The sequence below is a fragment of the Panulirus ornatus genome, chromosome 57, assembly GCF_036320965.1.
Source record: "Panulirus ornatus isolate Po-2019 chromosome 57, ASM3632096v1, whole genome shotgun sequence".
Taxonomy (NCBI): domain Eukaryota; kingdom Metazoa; phylum Arthropoda; class Malacostraca; order Decapoda; family Palinuridae; genus Panulirus; species Panulirus ornatus.
In genome coordinates this window covers 6,051,933-6,076,524 of record NC_092280.1, presented here as the reverse complement: position 1 = coordinate 6,076,524, position 24,592 = coordinate 6,051,933, and the positions used below count along the sequence as shown (strand labels likewise).

The 24,592-nt window shown below is 39.2% G+C and overlaps 1 protein-coding gene across 1 annotated transcript in view; it reads right to left on the bottom strand.

Moving 5' to 3' along the window:
- Positions 1–24,349, bottom strand: part of LOC139766169 (polycystin-1-like) — a 303,003-nt gene extending 278,654 nt beyond the window's left edge. The window contains exons 1-5 of the mRNA XM_071694439.1: positions 24,264–24,349; positions 22,660–22,842; positions 17,737–17,882; positions 15,292–15,439; positions 10,103–10,200 (exon numbers count right to left, since the gene is read on the bottom strand). Coding sequence (XP_071550540.1) covers positions 10,103–10,200; positions 15,292–15,439; positions 17,737–17,882; position 22,660 — 393 coding nt within the window. The 5' untranslated portion in view covers positions 22,661–22,842; positions 24,264–24,349. The remainder of the gene's footprint in view (positions 1–10,102; positions 10,201–15,291; positions 15,440–17,736; positions 17,883–22,659; positions 22,843–24,263) is intronic.
- Positions 24,350–24,592: the final 243 nt, after the last annotated feature.

Sequence of the window (24,592 nt, the reverse complement as noted above, 5' to 3'; positions counted from 1 at the left end):
AAGGAGAAACAGACCAAATTTACATATATACATGTGTATATATGTAAATGTCTGTCTCGCAGGAGACAGCGACAAAGCAAAATAAAAATGAAATAAACAAATGAAAACACATATGCATGTATATGGGCGTGTATGGGCGTTTATGCATATATATGTATATATATGAGTGGATGGGCCATTCTTCATCTGTTTCCTGGCGCTACCTCATGCGCGTGCAGGGAGAGGGGGGGTGTCATTTCATGTGTGGCCGGGTGGCGGCGGGAATGAATAAAGGCAGCAAGTATGAATTACGCACAATTGGAAATAAAAAGAGTGTGGTTGACAGAGTAGAAAAGGGTGTGCTGAAATGGTTGGAACACATGGAGAGAATGAGAGGGGAAAGATTGACAAAGAGGATGTATGTGTGTTAGAGGTGGAGAGAATAAGGAGAAGCAGGAGACCAAATTTACATATGTACATGTGTATATATGTAAATGTCTGTATATGTTTACGTATATGTATGTATATGTTGATATATATATTATTTATTTATATATTTATTAATATATTATCTATTTATATATTATATATGTAGGTAGAGTGGTAGAGGATGTGTGGATCAGGTGTTTGCTTTGAAGAATGTATGTGAGAAATACTTAGAAAAGCAAATGGATTTGTATGTAGCATTTATGGATCTGGAGAAGGCATATGATAGAGTTGATAGAGATGCTCTGTGGAAGGTATTAAGAATATATGGTGTGGGAGGAAAGTTGTTAGAAGCAGTGAAAAGTTTTTATCGAGGATGTAAGGTATGTGTACGTGTAGGAAGAGAGGAAAGTGATTGGTTCTCAGTGAATGTAGGTTTGCGGCAGGGGTGTGTGATGTCTCCATGGTTGTTTAATTTGTTTATGGATGGGGTTGTTAGGGAGGTAAATGCAAGAGTTTTGGAAAGAGGGGCAAGTATGAAGTCTGTTGGGGATGAGAGAGCTTGGGAAGTGAGTCAGTTGTTGTTCGCTGATGATACAGCGCTGGTGGCTGATTCATGTGAGAAACTGCAGAAACTGGTGACTGAGTTTGGTAAAGTGTGTGGAAGAGGGAAGTTAAGAGTAAATGTGAATAAGAGCAAGGTTATTAGGTACAGTAGGGTTGAGGGTCAAGTCAATTGGGAGGTGAGTTTGAATGGAGAAAAACTGGAGGAAGTGAAGTGTTTTAGATATCTGGGAGTGGATCTGGCAGCGGATGGAACCATGGAAGCGGAAGTGGATCATAGGGTGGGGGAGGGGGCGAAAATTCTGGGGGCCTTGAAGAATGTGTGGAAGTCGAGAACATTATCTCGGAAAGCAAAAATGGGTATGTTTAAAGGAATAGTGGTTCCAACAGTGTTGTATGGTTGCGAGGCGTGGGCTATGGATAGAGTTGTGCGCAGGAGGATGGATGTGCTGGAAATGAGATGTTTGAGGACAATGTGTGGTGTGAGGTGGTTTGATCGAGTGAGTAACGTAAGGGTAAGAGAGATGTGTGGAAATAAAAAGAGCGTGGTTGAGGGAGCAGAAGAGGGTGTTTTGAAGTGGTTTGGGCACATGGAGAGGATGAGTGAGGAAAGATTGACCAAGAGGATATATGTGTCGGAGGTGGAGGGAACAAGGAGAAGAGGGAGACCAAATTGGAGGTGGAAAGATGGAGTGAAAAAGATTTTGTGTGATCGGGGCCTGAACATGCAGGAGGGTGAAAGGAGGGCAAGGAATAGAGTGAATTGGAGCGATGTGGTATACCGGGGTTGACGTGCTGTCAGTGGATTGAATCAAGGCATGTGAAGCGTCTGGGGTAAACCATGGAAAGCTGTGTAGGTATGTATATTTGCGTGTGTGGACGTATGTATATACATGTGTATGGGGGGGGGGTTGGGCCATTTCTTTCGTCTGTTTCCTTGCGCTACCTCGCAAACGCGGGAGACAGCGACAAAGTATAATAAAATAAAAAAAAAAATATGTAGGTTTGCGGCAGGGGTGTGTGATGTCTCCATGGTTGTTTAATTTGTTTATGGATGGGGTTGTTAGGGAGGTGAATGCAAGAGTTTTGGAAAGAGGGGCAAGTATGAAGTCTGTTGGGGATGAGAGAGCTTGGGAAGTGAGTCAGTTGTTGTTCGCTGATGATACAGCGCTGGTGGCTGATTCATGTGAGAAACTGCAGAAGCTGGTGACTGAGTTTGGTAAAGTGTGTGAAAGAAGAAAGTTAAGAGTAAATGTGAATAAGAGCAAGGTTATTAGGTACAGTAGGGTTGAGGGTCAAGTCAATTGGGAGGTAAGTTTGAATGGAGAAAAACTGGAGGAAGTAAAGTGTTTTAGATATCTGGGAGTGGATCTGGCAGCGGATGGAACCATGGAAGCGGAAGTGGATCATAGGGTGGGGGAGGGGGCGAAAATCCTGGGAGCCTTGGAGAATGTGTGGAAGTCGAGAACATTATCTCGGAAAGCAAAAATGGGTATGTTTGAAGGAATAGTGGTTCGAACAATGTTGTATGGCTGCGAGGCTTGGGCTATGGATAGAGTTGTGCGCAGGAGGATGGATGTGCTGGAAATGAGATGTTTGAGGACAATGCGTGGTGTGAGGTGGTTTGATCGAGTAAGTAACGTAAGGGTAAGAGAGATGCGTGGAAATAAAAAGAGCGTGGTTGAGAGAGCAGAAGAGGGTGTTTTGAAATGGTTTGGGCACATGGAGAGAATGAGTGAGGAAAGATTGACCAAAAGGATATATGTGTCTGAGGTGGAGGGAACGAGGAGAAGTGGGAGACCAAATTGGAGGTGGAAAGATGGAGTGAAAAAGATTTTGTGTGAACGGGGCCTGAACATGCAGGAGGGTGAAAGGAGGGCAAGGAATAGAGTGAATTGGATCGATGTGGTATACCGGGGTTGACGTGCTGTCAGTGGATTGAATCAGGGCATGTGAAGCGTCTGGGGTAAACCATGGAAAGCTGTGTAGGTATGTATATTTGCGTGTGTGGACGTGTGTATGTACATGTGTATGGGGGGGGGTTGGGCCATTTCTTTCGTCTGTTTCCTTGCGCTACCTCGCAAACGCGGGAGACAGCGACAAAGTATAAAAAAAAAAAAAAAATATATATATATATATATATATATATATATATATATATATATATATATATATATATATATATATATTATCCCTGGGGATAGGGGAGAAAGAATACTTCCCACGTATTCCCTGCGTGTCGTAGAAGGCGACTAAAAGGGGAGGGAGTGGGGGGCTGGAAATCCTCCCCTCTCACTTTTTTTTTTTTTAATTTTCCAAAAGAGGGAACAGAGAAGGGGCCCAGGTGAGGATATTCCCTCAAGGGCCCAGTCCTCTGTTCTCAACGCTACCTCGCTAATGCGGGAAATGGCGAATAGTATGAAAGAAATATATATATATATATATATATATATATATATATATATATATATATATATATATATATATATATATTATCCCTGGGTATAGGGGAGAAAGAATACTTCCCATGTATTCCCTGCGTGTCATAGGAGGCGACTAAAAGGGGAGGGAGCGAGGGGCTGGAAATCCTCCCCTCTCGTTTTTTTTCTTTTTAATTTTCCAAAAGAAGGAACAGAGAAGGGGGCCAGGTGAGGATATTCCCTCAAAGGCCCAGTCCTCTGTTCTTAACGCTACCTTGCTAATGCGGGAAATGGCAAATAGTTTGAAAGAAACATATATATATATATATATATATATATATATATATATATATATATATATATATATATATATCCACACATCCTCTACCGCTTCTGAAACCACACTGCTCTTCCCCAATCTGATGCTCTGTACATGCCTTCACCCTCTCAATCAATACCCTTCCATATAATTTACCAGGAATACTCAATAAACTTATACCTCTGTAATTTGAGCACTCACTCTTATCCCTTTGCCTTTGTACAATGGCACTATGCACGCATTCCGCCAATCCTCAGGCACCTCACCATGAGTCATACATACATTAAATAACCGTACCAACCAATCAATAATACAGTCACCCCCTTTTTTAATAAATTCCACTGCAATACCATCCAAACCTGCTGCCTTTCTGGCTTTCATCTTCCACAAAGCTTTTACTACCTCTTCTCTGTTTACCAAATCATTTTCCCTAACCCTCTCACTTTGCACACCACCTCGACCAAAACACCCTATATCTGCCACTCTATCATCAAACACATTTGCTTTGAAGAATGTATGTGAGAAATACTTAGAAAAGCAAATGGATTTGTATGTAGCATTTATGGATCTGGAGAAGGCATATGATAGAGTTGATAGAGATGCTCTGTGGAAGGTATTAAGAATATATGGTGTGGGAGGCAAGTTGTTAGAAGCAGTGAAAAGTTTTTATCGAGGATGTAAGGCATGTGTACGTGTAGGAAGAGAGGAAAGTGATTGGTTCTCAGTGAATGTAGGTTTGCGGCAGGGGTGTGTGATGTCTCCATGGTTGTTTAATTTGTTTATGGATGGGGTTGTTAGGGAGGTGAATGCAAGAGTTTTGGAAAGAGGGGCAAGGATGAAGTCTGTTGGGGATGAGAGAGCTTGGGAAGTGAGTCAGTTGTTGTTCGCTGATGATACAGCGCTGGTGGCTGATTCATGTGAGAAACTGCAGAAGCTGGTGACTGAGTTTGGTAAAGTGTGTGAAAGAAGAAAGTTAAGAGTAAATGTGAATAAGAGCAAGGTTATTAGGTACAGTAGGGTTGAGGGTCAAGTCAATTGGGAGGTGAGTTTGAATGGAGAAAAACTGGAGGAAGTGAAGTGTTTTAGATATCTGGGAGTGGATCTGGCAGCGGATGGAACCATGGAAGCGGAAGTGGATCATAGGGTGGGGGAGGGTGCGAAAATTCTGGGAGCCTTGAAGAATGTGTGGAAGTCGAGAACATTATCTTGGAAAGCAAAAATGGGTATGTTTGAAGGAATAGTGGTTCCAACAATGTTGTATGGGTGCGAGGCGTGGGCTATGGATAGAGTGGTGCGCAGGAGGATGGATGTGCTGGAAATGAGATGTTTGAGGACAATGTGTGGTGTGAGGTGGTTTGATCGAGTAAGTAACGTAAGGGTAAGAGAGATGTGTGGAAATAAAAAGAGCGTGGTTGAGAGAGCAGAAGAGGGTGTTTTGAAATGGTTTGGGCACATGGAGAGAATGAGTGAGGAAAGATTGACCAAGAGGATATATGTGTCGGAGGTGGAGGGAACGAGGAGAAGAGGGAGACCAAATTGGAGGTGGAAAGATGGAGTGAAGAAGATTTTGTGTGATCGGGGCCTGAACATGCAGGAGGGTGAAAGGAGGGCAAGGAATAGAGTGAATTGGAGCGTTGTGGTATACCGGGGTTGACGTGCTGTCAGTGGATTGAATCAGGGCATGTGAAGCGTCTGGGGTAAACCATGGAAAGCTGTGTAGGTATGTATATTTGCGTGTGTGGACGTATGTATATACATGTGTATAGGGGTGGGTTGGGCCATTTCTTTCGTCTGTTTCCTTGCGCTACCTCGCAAACACGGGAGACAGCGACAAAAAAAAAAAAAAAAATAATTATATATATATATATATATATATATATATATATATATATATATATATATATATATATATATATATATTTTTTTTTTTATACTTTGTCGCTGTCTCCCGCGTTTGCGAGGTAGCGCAAGGAAACAGACGAAAGAAATGGCCCAACCCCCCCCATACACATGTACATACACACGTCCACACACGCAAATATACATACCTACACAGCTTTCCATGGTTTACCCCGGACGCTTCACATGCCTTGATTCAAATCCACTGACAGCACGTCAACCCCTGTATACCACATCGCTCCAATTCACTCTATTCCTTGCCCTCCTTTCACCCTCCTGCATGTTCAGGCCCCGATCACACAAAATCCTTTTCACTCCATCTTTCCACCTCCAATTTGGTCTCCCTCTTCTCCTCGTTCCCTCCACCTCCGACACATATATCCTCTTGGTCAATCTTTCCTCACTCATTCTCTCCATGTGCCCAAACCATTTCAAAACACCCTCTTCTGCTCTCTCAACCACGCTCTTTTTATTTCCACACATCTCTCTTACCCTTACGTTACTTACTCGATCAAACCACCTCACACCACACATTGTCCTCAAACATCTCATTTCCAGCACATCCATCCTCCTGCGCACAACTCTATCCATAGCCCACGCCTTGCAACCATACAACATTGTTGGAACTACTATTCCTTCAAACATACCCATTTTTGCTTTCCGGGATATATATATATATATATATATATATATATATATATATATATATATATATATATATATATATATATATATATATATATCCCTGGGGATAGGGGATTAAGAATACTTCCCACGTATTCCCTGCGTGTCGTAGAAGGCGACTAAAAGGGGAGGGAGCGGGGGGCTGGAAATCCTCCCCTCTCGTTTTTTTTTTTCAATTTTCCAAAAGAAGGAACAGAGGGGGCCAGGTGAGGATATTCCAAAAAAGGCCCAGTCCTCTGTTCTTAACGCTACCTCGCTAATGCAGGAAATGGCGAATAGTTTAAAAGAAAGAAAGAAAGAAAGATATATATATATATATATATATATATATATATATATATATATATATATATATATATATATATATATATATATATATATTTATATATATATATATATATATATACATACATATACATATATATATCATCATATGTACATTTACATTATATACACATACACAGACATACATATGTAAATATGTAAATATTTACATATGTAAATATTCATCCTTGCTTGCCTGTATCCATTCCTGGTGCTACCCTGCGCCACAGCAAATAGCATCGCTACCCCCTGCTTCAGCAAGAGAGCAACAGGAAAACAGACGAAAAATGGCCACATTCATTCATACTCAGTCTCTAGCTGTCATGTGTGATGCACTGAAACAACAGCTCCCTATCCACATCCAGGCCCCACACACCTTACCATGGTTTACCCCAATGTTTTACATGCCTGGTTCAGTCCAGTAACAGCATTTCTACCCCGATATACCACATCAATCCAATTCACTCTATTCCTTGCATGCCTTTCACTCTCCTGTATGTTCAGGCCCTGATCGCTCAAAATCTTTTTCCCTCCTTCCTTCTACCTCCAATTTGGTCTCTCCTTGTTCCCTCCACCTCTGACACATATATCCTCTTTGTTAATCTTTCTTCACTCATTCTCTCCATATGTCAAAATCACTTCAACACACCCTCTTCTGCTCTCTCAACTAAACTCTTTTTATTTCCACACATCTCATTCATTACTTACTTCATCAAACCACCTCACACCACATATTGTCCTCAAACATCTCATTTCCAATACATCCACCCTCCTCTGTTAAACCCTGTCTATATCCATAGGGATAGGGGAGAAAGAATACTTCCCATATATTCCGCGTGTCGTAGAAGGCGACTAAAAGGGGAGGGAGCAGGGGGCTGGAAATCCTCCCCTCCTGTTTTGTTTTACTTTTCCACAAGAAGGAAAAGAGAAGGGGGCCAAGTGAGGATATTCCTTCTAAGGCTCAGTCCTCTGTTTTTAATGCTATCTTGGAAACATGGGAAATGGCGAACATGTATGAAAAAATATGAATATATATGTACATACATATGTACACATGTACATATTCATACTTGCTTGCCTTCATCCATTCCTGGGGTCACCCCTCCCCACAGAAAACAGCATAACTACCCCATGCATCAGTGAGGTAACACCAAGAAACAAAAGAAGAGAGGACACATCTAGTCACATTCATTATCTAGCTGTCATGTGTAATGCACTGAAACCACAGCTCCCTATCCACATCTAGGCCCCACAGACCTTTCTATGGTTTACCCCAGATGTTTCACCCCAGATGTTTCACATGTCCTGGTTCAGTCCATTGACAGCATGTTGACCCCAGTATACATATTGTTGCAATTCACTCTATTTCTTTCATGCTTGTTCGTCATTTCCTGTATTAGCAGTGTAGCACCAGGAACAGACAAAGAAAAGACCTCATTCATTCCAATCCACTCCCTATTTGTCATGTATAATGTACCAAAACCAATGCCTCCTGTGGACAGGTATATGGGGGAAACTCCCTCAATGGACTGATTATCTCAGTAGGGGTACACGACAGATACATGTTAGAGAAGCCTTTTCCAAGTGGGTTGAGCTGACCAGCAGAGTTCCACAGGGATTGGCTCAGGGTCCATTTTTCTCCTTGATTTATGTAAATGACTTGCCTACAGGTATGGAATCCTACCTGAATATGTTTGCAGATGATGCAAAAGTCATGAGGGAACTGAAGAGCAAGGGGGATTGCATCAGCTTACAGGTGGACCTACGCAGACTCCAAACTTGTTCTAAAACATGGTTGGTGAAATTCAACCCAAGCAAACATAAAGTAATGAGAATAGAACATAGCAAGAAACTGCAGACCACAAAATTCTGCATGTGAGAAGGACTTAACCTGCAGCCAGAGTTCTATATAAAAAAAATGGTTAGAGAGACAAAATGTCAGCTGGGAAATATTAGAACAGCCTTTAAGAATGTGGATAAGGAAATATCTAGCAAGCTATTTATGTCCTTACTGAAGCCAAAACTAGAATATGCTTCTCAGGTTTGGTCACTGCAACTACCAAAGTACAAAGAATAACAGAGAAGGTCCAGAGAAGGGCAAAAAGATGGAATCAGGTTTAAGAGAACTAAGTTACAGGGAAAGGCTGATAGCATTAAATTTACCCACCTTATAAGAAAGAGGAGTGAGGGGTGACCTGATCACAACCCTTAAGTTTTTAAAAGAGTTCAATGATGTGTATAGTAAACAGTTCTAAACGAGATGAAGCAATAGAGCAACCATAGAAATAGCATAAAATTAAGGAAAAATATGTTCAAGGGGATGTAAAGAAATACTTTTATAGTATAAGAGTGATGGATGAATGGACCAGAGAGTCTATGGCATGATCAGTGCAGAGAGCCTATTAGAAAGGTTGTATGATAGTAGAGCACAAATAAGTAATTACAAAAAGGCCCTACAGACCTTTCTGTTGCTTTCCCCCACTATTTCATATGCCACTTCTCTGTCCTGGTTCAATCCACTGATAGCATACTGCCTCCTGTGTAACCCATTTACTCTAATCTACTCTATCCCCCTTACGCCCTCCTGGATGGTCAGGCTGCTATGGCTAAGTCTTTTGACTCCATCCTTTTTATCTCCAATTGGATTTTTTCCTTCTCCTTGACCTCTCCACTTCAGACACACATATCCTGATTGTTAAACTTTCCTCACCCATTCTCTTTTTATGTCCAAACCATTTCAGCATATCCTCTTCAACTCTCTCAACCATACTCTTATTACCATTAAAACTCTCTTACCTTATCATTTCTTACTCAATCAACCCTTCTCATACTGCATTTAATTTCCAACAAAGCCATTTGACTCCACCCACAAGTGGGCACACTACAAGGGAAAAGTCGCCTTCAGTAAGGTCTTATCATAACCACTGGTTGAAAAGGAGAACAATTTCATCACAGAACTTCTCACTTCAAAGGACTGCAGTACAGCCTAGAAGTTATCGAAACAATGAAAATTGTCGTTAGGTTATAGATGATAATAATGATATTTTTTTTTTCATACTATTCGCCATTTCCCGCATTGACGAGGTAGCGTTAAGAACAGAAGACTGAGCCTTTGAGGGAATATCCTCACTTGGCTCCCTTCTCTGTTCCTTCTTTTGGAAAATTAAAAAACGAGAGGGGAGGATTTCCAGCCCCCCACTCCCTTCCCTTTTAGTCGCCCTCTACGACACGCAGGGAATACGTGATAAGTATTCTTTCTCCCCTATCCCCAGGGATATATATAATGATATATATATATATATTCATCAGATCCATGCTGGTCTTGACTAGGGCATACATCTGCCTATGCCAACTTGACCCTGACAAAAAAATCTTCAACATAAAGGTTGTATTTTATATATAGTTTCTGCTGAGTCTGCAGAGTTAGTCAACTTCTCTAAAAATAAACATCACCACTAAAGATATCATCTACATTAATTCTACTTACGATTGGGCATCCCACTCTATCCACACTTGGTGTCATAACCTGGGTAAGGTTGGCAAACTTGGAATGAGTCATCGGAGTCCCTTCAATCATGCTCATAACTGTAAAAATTTATCAGTTACAACTTTTTATTGACATACCTGTTTACATATCAACCCATCTACTTATTTAAGAGAAAGACTACTTATGTACCCAGGACTACCTATGATAAGATTTTGCCTAAAGGCACAGCTTGCACATCAGTCACTGCTCATCTTGTCTGTCGAGTAATGCCATTTCTCTCTAATGGCAACCACATTACATATCATGCTTCCAGTCATGACAAACTATTCTCAAAGAATGTCTAAAAAAAATCACCCTGCATCCTATGTGTTGATGGTTAAGCCTTGAGGAATGCAGTCATCAGCACTAGACTAAAACCCAAACTCTCTTATTTGATATACTGATCCCCAGTTGACTCCAGAATGAAATGTGTATGATCAAACACAATTATCTCTTTGTGTGTATCATAAAATATCAAGTGTTATTCCCCGCATCAAAAAAATTAAATTACTAATCTGAAATTATTCACTTTTTGATCATATGAAAATCATGAGGTCTCCATATCTGGCATTCGACCTCCTCAGAAACCTAATCATACAGAAAAAATGAGTTGTCAAAAACTGTGGAAAAAGCTTTTTCAGTAAAGTGCATAATATTAACCCAATTATTTCACTGTGGGGCCAAAACTAATCCAAAAGCATGAATAATGTATACTAAATCATATTTTCTTTACTCAATTTTACGTGAAAATTTACCTAAAATAAGGAGTGATTTCTAATATAATATGTACACTTTCTGCCTATCCACTTTACTGAAGGGTAAAAATTCAATCTAGAAGAATATATAATGGATTATTAGTCATAAAATACTATGTATTCAACAATCATCATGTCTTATTCAAACTTAGGTAAAAATTATCTACCTTGTGGGTAAAGAGATGAAAACAAAACAATACAGCAACAATGTAAATACTGTACACTTATATGCATCAATCATAAATTTTCAATGATAGATCAGCAAATGCATCATAAAACTATCTCTACAATAATAAGTACTTTATATCTGATTGAGAAGGATATTTCCATTTATTAAAACTAAACCTGGATGGTAAAGGCCTCAATTTACCTCATCTAATCTACATCTAGCATAACTATCAACAGGTAGTATCATCATCAATGAGGGGAGGAGGCACTGCTACTGCAGTATGGGCTTTCAAGTTCAGAAAATTTCAGTGTGTTAAGGAGACACACTAGTTTTCAGAAGTATCCAAGTTTCATCCTGCCCTCCCATGGTGACAATGATATTACACCCTTAGGGGTGGAACAGAAGGAAGAGACATTGCCCAACTCCATCAGGGCAAAAGATTTTTTTTTAATTCAGAGGAACTGCAAAAGATTAAGAGGGCCATATGTAAAGCAAAATCTGATATCTGCTACTAATCCTCCCTCTACCATATCAAATAATTTCAAAAACCTTCCTAAAATTGCAGTTTGTTTCATAGTAATTTTCTACATCATTTCCATCTACCTTCAGCAGAGAAGTAGCACTCTGCTTGCACATCCTGCTGTCAGTATAAGTAAAATGAAACGGAAATCTGTAAAACTTGAAGAATGTTTTGCTGATCATTTGCAAACACAGAGCAACCAAGCATCATAACAAAAAATAAGAGTGAAGTATGCTGAGGTTTTAGTCTTTTTGACTAACACTGTGCTGGAGCTGCCTTCTGCCACTGGCCTGTCAAGGGTGAGGCACAAAATGCTATGAAATGGCACTGAAGTCTGCCACTCATGCGATTGATCAAAACGGACAAGCAACTGAGGATGATGGCTCCAAATGTAAATGGGATGACTGTGGTGAGGTTTAAAGGAGGGAGCTTGTGGTGACATTTAAAAGTTATATTTTGGATGTGCTGGGGATTGGGGAAACCCATATCCTTGGGCAGGGTGTATGAAGTGAAAATGATAAATGCAAGCTGTGGGAGGATGTGGAGGGAGGAGTGGTATGAAGAGAAATGAACTGAAATTATCAGGGAAGAATAGAAAAAGGATGTGCAATTGCACTATCATTGGGAGTATAGAAGGGCATCACAGAGCATGAATGGAATGGATCAAGAATAGTGTGGGTGAAAGGAGAGATTGGAACTGTGAAGTATCCATGGTTATGTGTACATGCACCAGTCAATATGAAATTATGCAAGCTAACAAAGAAATGAAGTGTTTCTGGAGAAATTTGAATGTATAAATGACAAAAGGAAAGAAAGGTTTTCATTATGAATAATATGAATGTGAAGGTGGGATAAAATAAAATTGGTGAGATAAATGGTAAATGGGGGGAGCCTAGAGTAAATGAAAATGAAAGTTATCTTGTGGATGTCTGTGTAGAATATAGTTTATTCCTTACAAACATCATCTTTCAACACAAGATGATTTACAAGTACGCATGAATAAAAAATGATGGAAGAGAAGAGCAAAAAGGTTTTACTGACAATATGGCTGTAGATAAAAGGTTGAGAAAGGCTGTGCTGAATGCTAGAGTTGTGGGAGGTTTCTTCGAAGACTCTAACCAATTTGCAATTCTTGTGGGGGTAAGAATCGGAGAGAAGAGGACGTACAGTGTAAGGAAGAATGGAGAGGTAGTGTTGACAAGTGAGATGATGAATCAGAAAGAATGCAAGGAGTATGAAAGTAGGGTGACCAAAAGTTTAGAGGGATGTGTAAATGAGGTGTTTAAATTGATTACAGATAGACTGTAAAATTAGCAATTAGATACAAGGTTGTGAGATATAAAAATAAAATAGGAAATGCATGGTTTATCGATAAGATCAGAAATGCTGTGGAAGAGAAGAAAAAGGCATATGGTGAATTGTTTGAACGAAATGTACCAGAGGAAATTCAGCAAAGAAGGATGGAAGAATATAAGATGTGTAAATGGGGAGGGAAGCTAATGGAAGAAAGCAGAGAGCGAGTATAAGAAGAATTTGTAAGAAAGTTGAAACTAAAGTTTAAGGAAAATAAGAAATTAAACTGGAAGGAGGTTAAAAAAGAAAGAGGTGGAAGTAAGAGTAAAAATGTTTATGTGAGAAGTAAGGAAGGAGTGCTAAAAGAAGAGGAGGAAGTGAAAGGAAGATAGAGAGGGTACTTTGCAGAATTGATGATTGTGGTTAAAGATGAGACAGAAGTTATTAAATCATGTCCAGGGGCTTGAAGCAAGAAGGAAGGTAAAGAGGGCAATGATGAGGTTGAAGATAAGAAAGGAACCTGGAGTGGATTGGTTTACAGGTGAAATACTGAAGTATGGAGGAAAAAGTGTGGTAGAGTGAACACATTTGATATGTAATTTAGCATGGAAACAGAGGGTTGTGCCTGAGGACTGGGTGAACGCTATTATTGTTCCAACAGTCACTTACATAGGAAATAAGTTGATAAGCAAACCATGAGAGGTGTATACACAAGTTCTAATTGACACAATGATGGAAGTGACTGATTGCAGAATAAGTGAAAACAAGCAAAAAATTTTATTATTATATTGTTATTATCATTCATATTATCATTATTATCTTATCCCTGGGAATAGGGGAGAAAGACTACTTCCCACGTATTCCCTGTGTGTCTCTGAAGGTGACTAAAAGGGGAGGGAGTGGGGGGCTGGAAATCCTCCCCTCTTATCTTTAATTTTCCAAAAGAAGGAACAGAGAAGGGGCCAAGTGAGAATATTCCCTCTATGGTACAGTCCTCTGTTCTTAATGCTACCTTGCTCATGCAGGAAATGGCAAATAGTAAGAAAAAAAATTATCATTATTATACTTAACTGCCATCTCTCACTTTAGCGAGGTGGTGCAAGAAAACAGACAAGGATGGCCCAACCCACTCACATACACATGTACATACATGAATGCAAATGTAACCCACCTACATACACATGTATACACATGAATGTAAATGTAATTACTAAAAAAGAAAATTATGATAAAACTATGGCTTAGCACAGATAAAAGATGTGCCTTCTTGGACTGTTCAAAGATAAGGTTGGAGAACTGAGCAGCCATCTGCCATACATACGTATATGGCTATAATAATGAACTAATGTATAAGTGTGAAATGTAAATATCAAAATGAATTTCATATCAAATTATGGCTTAGAACAGATGAAAGAAGATATACATCTCAAAATGCTCCAAGAATGAGGCTGGAAAACTAAGACAGCCATGTGCCACAAGTAGGTAAATAACCATAAACAATTCATGAAAAGGAGAGTGAAAAAAAACATAAATGGGCAAATGAAAAGGAGAGAGAAAAAAATTAAATGCACAGAGGATTATATACATCTTGGACTGTTTCACAGATGAGGCAACAATTTGTCATCTGCATGATTACGGATTATCAAAAAAAAAAATATGTGCATAAATGTAAATAAATGTAAATTAAACATGAAAATGAGATAAAGGATGCAGCCTTTCTTTATCTGTCCTGGTGCTACTTTGCTAACAAGGGACACAGCGATTAAGTATGAAAAAAGATATGTGAATACTAAAAAAAGATTACAGTAAAACTACAGCTAAGCACATATGAAAAACAGAATGTATGTTGGACTGTTCCAGGGACAGCGATTGGAAAACAGAGCAATCTCTCATATCTTGTCTGGCATATGACCAAAAATCATTAAAAAAAAAAAGAGATAAAGATATAAGTACTGAAAGAAAATTTTGGTGAAATTATGGTTCAGCACAGATGAAAGATGATATATGTCTCAATTCACTCCACGGATATGGCTGGAGAACTGGGGCAACTATAAACATGTATATGACTGTAAATTATCAAATATGGAAAAAAAAGAAAAAAATCTAATTAAAAAATACATGATTATGACCATACAGACAAAGGAAAACAAGAATTTTGGACTTTTCTGAACACTCTTCCCATCTCAACTTTTGTTCTCTCAGTTTCTTACTGTCTCTCATCCATTAAGATGCCAATTATCCATGGTAGGCCTTCAACTTTAAGATTTCAGATTACGGGTACCCTTGCTCAATGGAAACACTAAAGAAGAGGTATGCCCATACCATACATCTCCAATGATGTATATTATCATATTCCCCCTTTTCTTTTCACCATTCCATCCCTGTGGATGCCATTTTCTCATGCCACTCTTACCAGTGATCTCATAGAAGCCAGGCACCAGGAAGGGGTCAGCAATAACATTACTGGTAGTGATATAAGATGGTGGTGCTCCATAGTTCAGATCCACCAAGAAAGTCGCACCAGCAGCCTCAGGTTGCAATGTCAGTGTGATGCCTGTGTTCTGTGGATGTGAGGAAAGATAGCATGCGTAAGGTTAAAAAGTCTTGGGAATCAGCATTCAGCCATCTTTTGGGAAGCCAGGTTATGAAGACTATTATTACTCCCAATGATGGGGAATAATCCTAGTGCACGACAGAACTATTACTAAACAGGGATATGGAAACTTAATACTTGCAAAATAGGCCAGTTATGGTTTCTCATGTTAAGCAGGTTATGGGAACTAGGCTGGGCTAGATTTTCAGAAATAAGGCTGGACAAGACAAAATTAATGCTGGTTCAAGTTATGGTACACCAATATACATTTAATAACTTATGACCACAATGAAAATTTTATCTGCATATGGCAGCTATGTGATAAGAACAAGAAAGCTAAATGATACGAATAAAATTGCTGTGTGGAGATAAGATTACTACTAGGTTCCACCTGCTTGTAGCAGCACTGTTGGAAGGAAGTAGACCCATGAAAGAAAACAAGCTGCAGCAGGAAAAAGAGTAGCCACAGGCCCTTGTACAATGTGTATCTGCTAGCAACTCACAAGGCATACAACCTCATGCCAACTCCTATGCAAAGCACACCCTTGAGCTGTCTCCAGCCAATATGCTGGACTATGGGTCACACCAAAGCATTTTACACATTCACAAACATTTACTCATCATCCTAACTATCAATGCAAACTGGTGTCAGAAACATTATTCATGGATCATATAGGCACCCAAATACCCAAGAAACACTTATCTGTCATACTGTGTAACAAGTGCCCTCAATTGTATTATGTTCACTGCATATAAAGGTTTACTCAGACATCAGGACATGCAGAAGCCATTCACACAAAAACAATCAAAGATCCCACCCAAACCTCCACTCAACCTACGCTACCATTCAAAAAGCAACAGAACAAAACAAAGACCCTACCATGCACAAATTATTCCTACTACTCTAAGGTACCCTATTAACGCATTAAAAATCCTACAACTTTTAACAGCAATGGTAAAAAAAACAAAAACACACATGTACTCATCCTACTCCTTTAATGAGCCAGAGTTATTCATACTACTGTTTTCCTACTGATTTTGTAACTATCCATTCCCTGTAACACCCTCCCACACTCTTGGTGATAGTACAATTGAAAATCCTTCTTTTCCTCTTCCTTGATAATTTTCATTCACTCCTGTCCATACCACTCCTCCTTTCACACCCTCCTACAACCTGTATTCATCATTTCCATTTTCACACCATACACCTGCCCAAAAGATATGGTTTCCCAAATCCCTAGCACATCCAAACTATGATTGTCAAATTCCTCCAAAAGCTTCCTTCTTTTACTGTCACCAGTCATCACTTTCACATTCAGTACCATCACCCTCAATTGCTCATCCATTTTACTCTCCAACATAACTGGCAGACTCCAGTGCCAATTCTTAGCCTCTTGTGCTTCACCCTTGACAAGCTAATAGCAAAGGGCAACTCCAGTGCAAGTGTTTCTCAGAGGCAGCTAGGCTCCAAAACTGTCTGGAAAACTAAAACTCCAGCACACTTCAAGTGTTCTGTATTCAAAAAACTAATACTGTCCTGATGGAGATGAACAAGGTCACCATGAGAAGGCATGGTGAGACTTGGTTTCTTAAGAAAGCTAGACTATCCCTAAAAGTACTGAAATTCAAAACATTTTCCAATTTTGAGCCTATACCACATAGTAGCAACTCTTAACCTAACTGGTTACAATAGTGCCACAATGCAGGCCAAAAAAGACCTAAATTACCCCAATGTCAGCCTAAGAAGTCCCAAACTACTCCCACTACAAACCAACAAAGGCCCAGACTACCCCAATAATAGCTAGTGAAGGCCTAAATTACCCTACCAACAAAGAGAAGACATAGATTACCCCATTACCAGCCAAATAAGACCTAGGTGATTTCACTACCAGACTGAAAAGGCCTAAACCACCCAACTACCAGCCACAAGAGGCAAGGCCTATCCTACAAGCATCCACAGAAGGCTTAAATTATCCCAACATCCACACCTAAAAGGTAAATAAGGACTATATTATCCTATGACCTCTCAGAAAAGGCCTACACAACCCTACAAGCAGCTACAGAGGGCCTACACTACTGCATCCTATCACCAGCCAAAGGCCTAAGCTACTCCCACTATCAGCTAGAGAAGGCCTAGGTTATCCATTACTACCAGCTCTATATCACCAGCCAAAGGCCTAAGCTACTCCCACTATCAACTAGAGAAGGCCTAGGTTATCCATTACTACCAGCTCAAAAAGGCCTAAACTATCAGGGATGACTTACATCATTGATGGCAGTCATCGTAAAGGCTGGACTTCCTCCACCAGTGGAGAACGTTGCTAACATGGAGGAGTCAATGGAGCCACAAGGGGAGGCATCATCACATGACAGCTCACAGTTGCCAGTAGCAAGCGCTGTCACTGCCACCACTGACAGACAAATGCCATAAAAGGTTTGAAAGTTAACTCCATTTGATTTCATACATGGATGTTCAAAATTTTAGATGTTATGTTAACTAATCAACATGAAATTAATAGGTAAAAGTAAATTTAAGTGGTTATTACCTATTTGTACTGGATGGGGAAGCAACCTTACACTCATGGAGCCCCATCTCTTGAATATTCTCTGTTATCATACAACCTCTTAAATCTATGTATGCTGTCTGCATTAACCATGTCCTCAGTCAGTCTGTTCCCTTTACCTACCGTTCTTGTACTATAAAAGTATTTCCTTACATCATTATTTCTTACTTAATTTCATGTAATGTCACTTGGCTAATCTATCCTTACACCTCTGGAAGAACTGTCCAATGTCCATATTATAGATCTTTTTAAAAGCTTAAAAGTTTAATAAAGTTGCTCCTCAGTCCGCTCTCTTCCTAGGTGGATAAACCTAAAGCCTCCAGCCTTTCCCTGCACCTTAGCTCTGTTAATTCTGGTATCATCCATTAGACCTCTTGAGGACCTTCTCTATGAGCTCTTTGTGCATCCTTTGGTAAGCTGACCAAATTGGACATGAATAGCTTGCTAAATATTTCCTCAGCCATCTACGGAAGCAGTTTGTCTCATTTACTGTTCTCACAACAGGGGACTCTGGTGACAGTCTAGGGACAATGTCAACTCTCAAGTTCTTCTCACAGAATCCTAAAGCTTATTTCTTACTAAATAATAATCATTTTGAGGCCATATCTTGCTCTGTCCCATCCTCATTACTTTACATTATGCTGTGGCTGATTTTCATCAACAACAATTCAGACCCATTTTGGAGTCTGATTACGTCTCTTTGTAAGCTCATGTAATCCTCCTCACTTTTCACTTCACCTATGACTGTTGCATCATCTGCAAACATATTCAGGCAGGGTTCCATACTTTCAGGCATGTTGTTAGGAAGATCAAGAGGAGTAATGGTCCCAAAACCAAATCCTGTGGTGCTCTGCTGGTCACCTCAATCAATTTGGAAACAGGTCCTCTAACATGTGTACTTTGTTCCCTCCCACAGAGATTATCTGCAATATACAGGTAAAACTGAAAAATTAAAAAACAAACACCAAAACCTAACCCAGCATTCACTAGGGAGCCAAACATTACAAGAACTCTTTTCAGCATAGTGATACACTATGTAACTTCCTCAAAGAAGAATATTCAATTTTTTTTCATTTTTTGGCTTAGTTATAGTGAATGTTGATTAGGATGAAGAGGGAGTACCAGGGAATAACAAAGACTTGGGATAAACTCACAGCAACAGAGGTACTGTCAAAGAAATAACACGATACTGAGTCAAATTCAGGATCCAGCTGGGGAGAATTGGAAATAAACATGGAAGTCCACAGTAGTGCTGTTCACTATACGAAAGGTGTAAATAAGGATGACTAGACTGGGCAACTGGATCAGTATTTTCTGGTAAAGTAGATAAAGAACAGACCTAAGAAAAATGGGTGGTACTTCCATGCATAAGGAAAAATATGCCTTATGGAGTGATTTAAAATCTTCTAGAACCAAACAAGTTTACAAACAAGTCATATACTGAACAGTGAAAATATAAAAGTTAAAGTTTAAAACAATCTTTCTTTATCTTTTGTGTACTACATTATGAAATTTCTTGATCTACCCACCAATACACACATAGGAGTCTGAACATAAATCTAGGAAGTTCTATGATAGGAAGAGAATGTTCAAGACATGGGGACCTATGGGTGGAAAATCCCTCCCAACAGTGAAAAAATAAGTAATCGCATACACATTTGCTCCATTATAATGTGAATCTTGAATACCTTCTCATTTCTTTTTTTGTAGTACATGGAAAAGGAGAGGCCTGGCAAATTATCGTCAACATGTAACTGACCATAGCTGCATTATGCATAAGTAGGATTTTCACAAGTTCTGTTGATTCCTGGTTTGTTAGTTAGTGCAATTAGCAGTATGAATAAAGGACAAAAAAGTGAATAATCTTATATCGTATTTTCTTATTATATCATATTTTCAACACAAATCATCAGAGAAAATAAGAAAAAATGGGACAATTTCACAAATGCTTGAGTGACTGACAGTGTGATGGCATGGGTGGCAATGGTTACATAATCAATATATGATATCTACCTGGACTTAGTAATCAACATTAATTAGAGTATAAGGTGAGTATATAAATGAAATACTGAAGATTAATCTATGAACATAATATCATTATACATATATAAGAAAAAGGAAAAGCTTATTTGCAGATGTCATTAGATACAGCTGTATGTAGTGCAGGAGTGAATATCAAAAACAGCTGATACAGTGTGTTACATAAGTCACTCAAACAGATATACTGTGGATGTGCAGACAATTTGAAACTAATGACTTTTTGAAGATCTCTTTGCACAAAGCACTACAAATATGTAATAGGATATAACATGGTACTTCCTCTCTCTAAACATCAGTCCCTATGGCAGTCAGCAGTATAGCTCTCCACAATAAACATAGTCTTACAGCTATTCAGAATATCATCATCACTCAGCCTAACTATAACAAATACTGTTTAATCTATAAAATCATTATTTCAATTTACATTTCAAAAGTCCAACAGCAAGTGCAAAATGAACATCTAACTAGCTACTTTCTCTTACTAGACTTAAAACAAATCATAATAAATTCATGAACTCGCACTTGAGAATTTCAAAACTAATCTCCTTTGAAAGCACATTAATTATCTCGGCTACATCCATTCAATAAAAGTAGATGAAATATAACAAATATCATCTTATAATAGTGATTATAAATGAATTCTTGGCACCCATGGAATGCTGTTTATATCAGTTTTTGTATCATAATGTTAAACCCCAAATTTTGCTTCACCTTCAAAGCCCTGTCAACTTTTGAGGGTTTTTTAATACTGGATAAAAGGATATAAGTTTGTTGAGTATTCCTGGTAAATTATATGGGAGGGTATTGATTGAGAGGGTGAAGGCATGTACAGAGCATCAGATTGGGGAAGAGCAGTGTGGTTTCAGAAGTGGTAGAGGATGTGTGGATCAGGTGTTTGCTTTGAAGAATGTATGTGAGAAATACTTAGAAAAGCAAATGGATTTGTATGTAGCATTTATGGATCTGGAGAAGGTACATGATAGAGTTGATAGAGATGCTCTGTGGAAGGTATTAAGAATATATGGTGTGGGAGGCAAGTTGTTAGAAGCAGTGAAAAGTTTTTATCGAGGATGTAAGGCATGTGTACATGTAGGAAGAGAGGAAAGTGATTGGTTCTCAGTGAATGTAGGTTTGCGGCAGGGGTGTGTGATGTCTCCATGGTTGTTTAATTTGTTTATGGATGGGGTTGTTAGGGAGGTGAATGCAAGAGTTTTGGAAAGAGGGGCAAGTATGAAGTCTGTTGGGGATGAGAGAGCTTGGGAAGTGAGTCAGTTGTTGTTCGCTGATGATACAGCGCTGGTGGCTGATTCATGTGAGAAACTGCAGAAGCTGGTGACTGAGTTTGGTAAAGTGTGTGAAAGAAGAAAGTTAAGGGTAAATGTGAATAAGAGCAAGGTTATTAGGTACAGTAGGGTTGGGGGTCAAGTCAATTGGGAGGTAAGTTTGAATGGAGAAAAACTGGAGGAAGTAAAGTGTTTTAGATATCTGGGAGTGGATCTGGCAGCGGATGGAACCATGGAAGCGGAAGTGGATCATAGGGTGATGGAGGGGGCGAAAATCCTGGGAGCCTTGAAGAATGTGTGGAAGTCGAGAACATTATCTCGGAAAGCAAAAATGGGTATGTTTGAAGGAATAGTGGTTCCAACAATGTTGTATGGTTGCGAGGTGTGGGCTATGGATAGAGTTGTGCGCAGGAGGATGGATGTGCTGGAAATGAGATGTTTGAGGACAATATGTGGTGTGAGGTGGTTTGATCGAGTAAGTAACGTAAGGGTAAGAGAGATGTGTGGAAATAAAAAGAGCGTGGTTGAGAGAGCAGAAGAGGGTGTTTTGAAATGGTTTGGGCACATGGAGAGAATGAGTGAGGAAAGATTGACCAAGAGGATATATGTGTCGGAGGTGGAGGGAACGAGGAGAAGTGGGAGACCAAATTGGAGGTGGAAAGATGGAGTGAAAAAGATTTTGTGTGATCGGGGTCTGAACATGCAGGAGGGTGAAAGGAGGGCAAGGAATAGAGTGAAATGGATCGATGTGGTATACCCGGGTTGACGTGCTGTCAGTGGATTAAAACAGGGCATGTCAAGCGTCTGGGGTAAACCATGGAAAGCTGTGTAGGTATGTATATTTGCGTGTGTGGACGTATGTATATACATGTGTATGGGGGTGGGTTGGGCCATTTCTTTCGTCTGTTTCCTTGCGCTACCTCGCAAACGCGGGAGACAGCGACAAAGCAAAAAAAAAAAAAAAAAAAAAAGGATAAATACATTACTCACTGAATGTCTCAAAATATTCTAGGGTGAGTAAACAACCATTTCATAACATTCTCGTAAAGGTACTTACATTAATAAAGATATAACACGAAGAAACAATTTTATTAATCAAAATCCAAGTGATCATAAATCATTTGAAAGGAAGAATAATAAATGAATCTTATATTTTTCCTACAAGTCAAGTGATTATAACCACTGGAAAGATGCATAATGAAAGAATCTTATATTATTTGTGATATGATGTAAATATAGAGGCTATGAGTCATGTATTCCATTCTTATGGAGAGAAATATATAGTCAAGCATAGTACTCACTATCTGATCCACACAGGCAGTGGATGCCTTCACTGATAGCAGCTGCAGCAAATCCCTGTTGGAGGCAGAGTGTGGGGCATACACTAGCAATGTTAGCCTCTGAGTCCAGCCCCACAGCCACTGAGAATATTACTGGTGCTAGCACATCATCCTGGTAGCAATTCTCGTACACTGTCACTGGTGCTGTGGGGTAATGTACACCATGTTAGGGAAGGCTTTGTTATTTAATTACTCATATTTGCAAAATATGCTATAACGATGGCCATATCAGATGAAAAAGAAAAATAAGTTGTGTTAGGCCAAGAATAATGACATTAATATAAGCTAATTAATTGTTTGAAGAGCAGATTTTAAAAGGGGAAAAGGTTATAGGAAGAGGGAAACACAAAAGAAGAAAAAAATAATTACAGCTTCAGAGTCTGAGGGAAGTAGTATCATAACTGATCCTGACATGACTGGTCTCCACATACAGGCTGTCAGAGGGGATCACCAATGACATGAGTGAGGGTCAAGTCTGACTGGCTTGGAAACATGCAGAAAACTCATGAGAGCATAGGATGAAATACTACATACAGACCAGAGAAAGGGTAACATCATTACAGCAGACCAAATGGATGACTGACGAGAGGTTACTGCCAGCGAGTTAATGAAGCAGAAGGCTTTTGTGTCCATTTTGGCTTTGAGAGGTGGAAGAAGACTACTCCTAAGAACTGTAAATAATGCTCAATTCTAGTGTGAATGGAAGTTACTCAAGAAAAAGAAAAATACCACTTATACAACATCTCCAACTTTTGGGAAGCAGATTTTGTAATGTTCATTACGTGGAGTTTCCAGGACAGAGTGAAGGTATGGCTATGCCTAACAAGTTTATGTATAGTAGGGCTGAACTGTAGTGTTTTGAAATGTAAGTATGAGAAATGAGTGACAGGAAAGATACAGGTAGATTTTGCACATTTGCAAGGGAGTTCCCAAAGAGAACAAGCATCAGAGATATAGACAGAGAGACACAAGTGAATTTAAGCAGATCACTGCTTCCCAATCCCAAGATGCTAAACAGATCCAATCAAATTCCATCAGGTTCACTTCTGTCCATATGTAGATCATTTCTGTCTTTCTGTATCTACCTTCAATCAGTCTCTTATCTAATCATTTTGCTTAATCTGATAGCAAACCTAACCTAACCTAACCTAACCATGAAGATATAATATGTGAAGCTGGTTGTGAATGGGGAATTCTGGTTTCAGTACATTATATATGACAGTCAAGGAGTGCATGTGTAGAAATAGGCCATTGTTTGTCTATTCTTGATGCTACCACACCTAGGTGGGAAATGCATATGTGCATTAAAAACATTAATATTTACTGATATCATGTTTATATCAAACTGGGGTCCTTATTATTATCTTTTCGTTTTCTCATACCCATTTTTTTTTCAACCAAGATGACTATGATTGGAACATGTTTCACCCATGCCAAACCAGTCACAGTACAAAAAAACATTAACAGTCTAAATCACCTGTTCTAACTAAGCTACATTAAGGAACACAATAAACTGCACTGCATGGAAAGGCCAGGGACAAATTAACAAAAGGCAGGAGACTCACCAGCACTGACATGTTGTAAAGTCGCTGACAGCAACAGCAACCCCTGCAGGAGAACAACACCACATAACAATTTGTACCTTCAGGACCACCTATCTCTAAGTTAATTTCATTTCTGACAGAAAGAGCTGTCATGAACTACATTTTATAACTATACTGCCAGGAGTAATCATTGCTGCACTAGGGGAAAAAACAGCATTTTTATAAAGGTTTTACATTATTCAAGAAAAAGATATTATTGCTTCAATACATAATCATTAAATGAACACTCTACTGATGCTAATGATATATTTTTTTAATATTCTATAAGCTGTACACTCAACACTTAGATT